Here is a 7,968-nt window from a genome sequence, read left to right as displayed (position 1 = left end):
AATTAAAAATCGATTTAACGTGTGGTAGTTAAAAGTAAATAAAAACATGCATTTTAATAAAACCAAAGTTTTGATTCCATAGCCCAAAACAAGTACCAAGTTACTTTTTTTTTCTCATACTCAAAAGACTTTCTTACAAAAAACGTTTTCTTTATATAAATTGAAGTGTGGAGAAATTCAATATTGAAATTTTGTATCCTACACTTTCGTATGTGAAATAATTGTTTAGGCCTGGTAACCGAAACTTCCAGCATAAAATACTGTCAAACGGATAAAGAAAACACAAGACATTAATTGAAAATATCCAGAAAAAAAATTTATATCGTAATTTAATACAGAACAATTCTCATAAGGAATATAATAATGACAGGAAAATGTCCTTCTAAAGGGCCATTGTAAAATAAATGTTTATAACGAAGTAGCTCACCTATGTGAAATTGTCCATTTTCAGGATCAGCTTTTTTTTTTTTTTTTGTCCCCCTTATAAAAGTTCAATGATTCCAATTCTTCTAAAGTGAGATGAGAAAATTTAAAGATCAATTGTTTTAGTTTTTGTTTTTTTGTTTTGTTTTTTAACATTTCTGAATGGGAATAAGTCTTTCAGACGGAGCTTCAATTGCTTCTGGTGCAGGTGCTTCAATATGAAGGACCCCGTCCTTGGTGAGAATCGATGATAACTTCAGAGGGTCCACAGATTTGGGAAGAGTGTAATGCCGACTAAACTCCCTGTATACTTGTTTCTGTGGGGTTTTTTCTTCGTGCTTGGCTTGTATGTGTAAAGTGCTGTCGGTGGTCTTGACGCATATTTCATCGGGTTTAAAGTTACTAACATCGAAGCGCAACGCCAGTTTTTTGTTACCGTCGCTGTCTTTGACAATAGGGTTTTCAACTTGCAGCATATTTTTACCGAAATCTTCAATACTCAACGGTTCCAGTTTAAACAAATCTTTACGAATTCTATCTAATTCTAGATCGAATCTTTTAAATTCATCTTCCATATTCTTATGGATTTCCGAAAATAAGCTCCTTTGTCTGTCAAAGAATCCCCAAGGCATTGTGCTCAACGGAATCATTAAATCGCGAGACATTGTTAAATGTTAGTTGTGTACAACTGCTTCTGAATTGTAAACAGTACAACGGCAGACACCGTATTTGATAGCCCAAGAGGCGAGGGCTGGCTTTTATAGTTGCAGGCAAGCGTTAGTGGAAGGTGGGAGAAGGTAGTAGAATGTACAAGAAAGAGTAAGAGTGAAAGTGTGTGCGTATCAGTATGAGTGAAAGGTCGTGTGTGTACGTGATTAGAACGGATGAATTTATGAATGTGTGAGTGTGAGTGAGAGTCTGAGTGCGAGTGTGCGCGAGATAATCCACACACTTCTAGCAGGCGAAGGAAATTTCTCGACCTCTCTATAGGCTGACGTCACCGCATTACTTTTATTAATCTTATATTTTGATATCGATAACTTACTTCACAACATGCTTGTAGAAATTTTTTTTCTTACAAGCTTTTGAGTTCTAAACTATTTTCTAGAAAGTGTTAGAATTTTTAAAGAGCATTCGAGAATTTTCTGTTTTTTAAAAAAGTTAGCAATCATTTATGACATCACAAAAATCAACTCTGTCCACTTTTACTTTTTTTCTATTTATTTTATATACTGCTACTTAATAGATATCGATTATTATTGTTGTTGTTCCAGTTCATTGATCTTTGACCACAGGCATTGCACCTTTGATCAGCCATGTACCCTGGATTACATTATCGTTCCTATCTTTATGACAGTAGGGTATGATTTAAAGATTTAATTGCTATTTCTGTCCCCAGGTCAACTTGACCGAGTTGACAGTGATCAAAGGCACTCTACCAGTAACCATCCCATCTTTTAATGGGTATTCAGAACCATTTTTATTCAATATACTCTTTCCATTTTTAAGACAGTAAGTTCGAATCTGAAGGTAGTTTGACTGCTATTTCTAACAGTCCTGACGATCATGATATGTTTACAAAAATGAAAACCTCACATTTACCGAAGATAAATGAGATTGATATTATACTAGTGCTTTAGCAGTGTTTTATTTCAATATTATTATCTATTTCAGAGTACCTCGCTAGATTTTAACCGATGGTGTATGGGTAATCTTTCGGTTTTAGTTGACGACGTCATTCGCTTCCTTATTCAGCCTCGTCTCTTTATCTGGTGTATGTAATAGATGAAAACACCTTCCCTTTATATAAAATCTCTTCATGGTCTGAAAAAGAAAGGTATCCACCAGTCTCAAAATTTATTTTGTCAAACAGCATTAGTAACTAACAAAAAAAAAGCTACAACCGGAGAGTGTTGCTTAGCAACAGATATTCTCAAACCTTTTTTGTAGCTCAACACCCTCTTTCAAGGAACAGCTTTTCAAAAACGCCGCCTCACCATGTTTAAAACAACAGAATATTCCAAACAAACTGTGTAATTGTTTATTACCGATGTTTTCTTATACTGTCCCCATATACAACATGAGCCTTCTTAGATATTTTAATTGTTTGTTTTTTAATGGAAATTACGATAGAGAGCGACAGCTTATACAACGAAATTGCAATGGATATTGGCACATCATCACTCACTTTTCTGCTCACTTGATGATAAATATAATGCCCTATTCATATTCTAATCGCAACATTTTTTTTTTCTTTTATTACTCTTTTAAATGTGAGGTCGGTGAGCTGGCTGAATCGTTTGCACACCGGGCAAAATGCTTTCCGGCATTTCGTCCGCTTTACGTTCTGAGCTCAAAAATCTGCCGAGGTCGACTTTGCCTTACATTCTTTTGGAACCGATAAAATAAGTACCAGTTGAGCACTGAGTCGATGTAATCGACTTACCCCTCCCCCAAAATTTCAGCCGTTATGCCCATAGTAAATAGGATTATTCTTTTAAATATGTCAAAATGTTATTTCTGGAGGAGGTGGGGCTCACACCACCCAGAGCCGCTCGTGATGCCCATTTGACATTTGCTGCATCTTTTTGAGCTCACAATGCCCCAACAGTAGGTTCGTCTTAGCAGTATTTTTGACCGCCTCCACCGGCAAATTCAGTGCACTAGGTCCACTGACTAGGGAACGAAATTTGCTTAGGGAGTGCAAACCTAGGTCCAAAATCTTTTTTACAAACAAGGTCTTACTGGATTTTGGGTTTTTTGTTTATTTATTTTTGTTCTTTGAGAAGAAACCTAACTTCAAACGGTAATTTTTCAGATTAACGCCCGCACGATCTTCACTAGGGTTTTAGGATTAGGGTTTAGGGTTACGGTTACGGTTAGGGTTTTAGGATTAGGGTTAGGGTTTTAGGATTTGGGTTAGGGAATTCCGTCCCTAACCATAAAACTAACCCTAAAACCCTAGTGAAGATCGTGCGGGTGTTAATCTGAAAAATTACTCTTCAAACTACTTCTTACAGATCACGTTTTACGCTGTCTTCTAAACCTGCAAAAAGTAAATAGGGGTACAAATTTTAATTTTGCACCCCTAAAAAGTTTTAGGAGGTGCGCTTGCATCCCCTGTACCCGAGCCCATGACTGGGTTTGCAGTATTTATTTTTGGGTAGAGATGGACTATATGTAATCTGAACCTTTCCCCCCCTTATTTATTAATTTTTTTTACGGAATCCCACGTTTTAGGCTATGGAGATTCCGATTCTGAAAAAAAAAATTTTGAAAAATTTCAATTCCCCCCCACCACCACCACCAAGCAGGCTATTTACATGCTAGAAATAACAGCCAAATCTCACAAAACTAGTGTTAGGGTTAGGTTTAGGGTTAGGGTTAGGGTTAGGGTCAGGGTTAGGGTTAGGGTTACGGTCAGGGTTACGGTCAGGGTTAGGGTTAGGGTTAGGGTTAGGGTTAGGGTTTGAGTTAGGGTTAGGTTTACCCTGTGGATCTATATAAAAACCGGGGGGGGGGGGATCGAAATTTTGAAATTGAGATTTTTGAAAAAATTTTTCCAGAATCGGATTCTCCATGGTCTGAAACATAGGATTCCGTAAAAAAAAAACAAAATTTAAAAGTGGGGGTATACCCAGATTACATATACTCCATCTCCACCTATTTTTGTAACAGCAAGCCACAAATACATAGAACAGAACTGGCCACTAGACTCGTGGACCCTAAGCAACCGCGCAATGTACCTATGCCCCAAGACGTCACTGTCCCCAAGATATCGTTGTTCCCAGGCTATGAACCACTGCTAAATGACAGCCGTTCGTAGATCTAATCTACGACACCCAGACCTTCATTAAACCAGAAAATCCAGTATATAGTATATTGCTGGCGTAACTGTGTGGTAAGAAGTTTGCTTCTTAATCACATGTTTCAAGGTTCAATCCCACTGCGTGGCACCTTGTGAGTGGATTTGGTAGACCAAAGCCTTGTGAGTGGATTTGGTAGACGGAAACTTAAAGAAGCCCGTTGTATATATATGTGTGTGTGTACATGCAAGCATACATACATACATATAGATTAGGGTACCGAAATATCAGCTTGCTAGAAATAGGAGTCAACACACCAAAGCCGCAAATTTCTCACTCTTTATTTGCATATTTTGCTTGTTTAAGTTAAACATGCTGACCATTTATTATTATTGTTATTTTTAATAATGGTAATAATACTTTATTACATTTTAAATTTTATATATACGCGCGTCTTTGTGACGGTGTTTGTCCTCCACCACCGCTTGACAACTGGTGTTGGTGTGTTTGCGTCCCCGCAACTTAGCGGTTCGGCAAAAGAGACCGATAGAATATGTATCAGACTTGAAAAAGAAAATAAGTACTGAGGTCGCTCCATTCGACTAAAATTCTTCAAGGTGATGCCCAAGCATGGCCGCAGTCTAATGACTGAAACAAGTAAGAAAAAAAAATCGTTAATTTCATTCACAATCTTGGATTGATCCTCGGCTATGTTAAAAGACACTTGCCCAAGATAGTAAATGTGTAGTTTAAACGATAAAGGGTAAATTAGTCAGGCGGTTGGACACAGGAAGTATAACTGACTGAGTGTTCTTAAAGTAAGCTTCAGTCACGACGTTCACCATGTTCGATATCATTGCTTTTTACTCGGGTTGACCCAAATCAGTGACAGAAATTGCGTAGACAGAAACTGTGTGAAGCCTTTCACGTTATGTTATGCAGGATCTGTTTGAGGGTTACTTTAAAGCAGACGTGAGCAACTTTTTATGAGAAGCCAGCTACATGAGGCATGACTCATCATCAGACGGGCCACGCTACTGAAGAACTTTAACCCTTTTGTTACCATATTGCTGTTGAAATATACTATCTTTTATTCTTTTACTTCTTTCAGTCATTTGACTGCGGCCATGCTGGAGCGCTTCCTTAAAGGGTTTTAGTCGAAGAAATTGCCTTATCCTTCATGAGCCTAGCACTTAATTTATCGGTTCTCTTTTGCCGAACCGCTAGACTACGGGGACGTAAACACGCCAACATCGGTTGTCGAGTTATGGTGGAGGACAAACACAGACACCGAGACGCGCGCGACGGTTTGCTTTCAGTCTTCGTCAATCAAATCCTCTCACAAAGCTTTAATCAGCTCGGGGCTACATAGAAAACACTTGCCGAAGTTGTCATATATATATATTCCCACTTTTTCTTTACTTTTTTGTGTTAGACGCTGGCAAACAAAATGTATCTCTCCTTCACCCTCCCTCTCACAAACATACGATTTCTCTCTCTCTCTCCTTCAGGCGCAAACTTCGAAATTGGTAAAAGTTATGGTTGAAAATCGATTTTTACAGCTATACGCGGGTGCCTCTGAGAGAAAAAGTTGACGCAAATGCAAATAGGGTCATGACGAATCTCCTCCTAAAATTGGAGCGACATGCGTGCTAATTTGTGGACGTGCATAAACTACATTCACGCACACATACACACATCTTGTTATATATATATATATATATATATATATATACGACGGGTTTCTTTCATCTTCCCTCTACCAGATCCACTCACAAGGCTTTGGTCGGCCCGAGACTACAGCAGAAGACACTTGCCCAAGGTGCTACGCAGGGGGATTGAAACCGGAACTATGTGGTTGGGAAGCAAACTTCTTACCACACAGCCACGCCCGTTTCAATTAATTTTGAAATTTATATACAACTTAATAACTTTGGCTTTTTTAAGCTGGTGTCTGGAATATGAATTAGCATAAAATTTTGGTGGAAAGTTTTCGTTTAGATCCCTTAAAAACAGGAAGCTCATTTTATAGAGTCAAGGCAGTTTGGGGCAGGTTGGTATCAGGAGGGTTAAAGTAATTTTTCAGTAGGCGAGTCATCCAGAAAGCACTGCGGATGGCAGGTTGCCCACGACTACTTTAAGGAATGCAAGTGTCTGTGGTGGTATATTCAGCCACTTACAGTGTTAATTGAATGAGTCAAAAGTTTAGTTAATCGAAACTGGAAGACTTTTAGTCGAAACCAATGAATGATCCATTTACAGAAGTTCCCTCCTCCACGCATGCACACACACACACACACACACACACACACACACACACACGCGTTGGCCAAATAACAAGGTGTGATTCACACATCTATATTCGCTCAAGATTTATGCTACCTAAAGGATAACGTAAATGTTGAGTGAGATTTGGCTGTTATTTCTAACAGGGTGAACAACCTCTTAGAGACTTTCTCGTGTTTTAAACAGGTGTTTCATAAACACTCTTATAACATTTCTATACCTTGGACTGACTATATGTGCAGTAACTTAAATTTTGAATTAAGCGCGCGCGCGCACAAACACAAACACATGCGCAGTAAGCTGAAACACACAAGTACATGTACTTATATATATATATATATATATATATATATATATATATATATATATAAATATATATATATTATTATTATTATTTTATGTTTGACTTTTGTCTTGCATTTGTACAAGTTGGATCCAAGTCTCACCCAGAGACCTCAAGAGACAAGTTAGAGGTTCATGCAGGTGTTATTCTTCTTCTTCTTCTTATTATTATTATTATTATTATTATTAAGTACCAGTGAAACACTGGGGTCGATGTAATCGACTAATCCTCTCCCAACAAATTTGAGGCCTTGTGCCTCCAGTTGAAAAGATTATTGTTGTTGTTGTTGTTGTTGTTGTTGTTGTTGTTGTTGTTGTTGCTGTTGTTGTTAAGGCGAGCTGGCAGAATCGTTAACACGCAGGACGAAATGCTTAGCGATATTTCGCCCGTCGCTACGTGCTGAGTTCAAATTCCGCCGAGGTTGACTTTACTTTTCATCCTTACGGGGTCGATAAATTAAGTACCAGTTGAACACTGAGGTCAATGTAATCGACACATCCCCTCCCCCAAAATGGCTGCTCTTGTGGTAAATTTTGAAGCCATTATCATTATTAATATTTAGCAGAAGTAACAGAGTGACTCAAGGTCCGAGAGTTCCGTGCGTGTAATAAAAATATACATATACTCATACTTTGAGTTCTATTTTTCATGTTTGCACCAACATACCTGTGTGCGTGTGTGTGTGTGTGTGTGTGTGAGCGTGCGTATGTGTGTGTGTGTGCGTGTACACATGCACACACGTATACATATGCTATATACGCTCGTGCTACGTGTGTGTATGTGTGTTGGAAATACGTCTGTATATATACTATTCTGTTACAGAGACGAAGAGTGCTGAATGTTAACCTGTACAAGGGTCAAAGAGCGTTATTTTATATAGGGCTAATTCCTATTGAAGATATACGTCAATGTGCATATAATGTTGATATAAGCTTAAACACGTATATATATATATATATATATATATATATATATATATATATATATATATTATAATATAAATAGGACATGGGCGATCGTTGTTTTCCTTCTTGTCTTGAGGTTCACAGCCAAACGGCCGGGTGGATTCGCGTGAAAAATGGCACACATGTGGAGACGGGTGCATAGATT

General features: G+C 38.1%; 1 protein-coding gene across 1 annotated transcript; it reads right to left on the bottom strand.

Annotated features, from left to right (window-relative positions):
• Positions 1 to 294: 294 nt before the first annotated feature.
• LOC106877935 (heat shock protein 27) lies at positions 295 to 1,295 on the bottom strand. Its single transcript, XM_014927012.3, has one exon. The coding sequence runs from the start codon at positions 1,086 to 1,088 to the stop codon at positions 573 to 575; it is 516 nt and encodes a 171-aa protein (XP_014782498.1). The 5' UTR covers positions 1,089 to 1,295; the 3' UTR covers positions 295 to 572.
• Positions 1,296 to 7,968: the final 6,673 nt, after the last annotated feature.

Source organism: Octopus bimaculoides, chromosome 5 (assembly GCF_046866305.1).
Source record: "Octopus bimaculoides isolate indiv1 chromosome 5, ASM4686630v1, whole genome shotgun sequence".
Lineage (NCBI taxonomy): Eukaryota > Metazoa > Mollusca > Cephalopoda > Octopoda > Octopodidae > Octopus > Octopus bimaculoides.
Note: the sequence above shows the minus strand (reverse complement) of the source record. Positions and strands in the feature narration are given on the sequence as shown.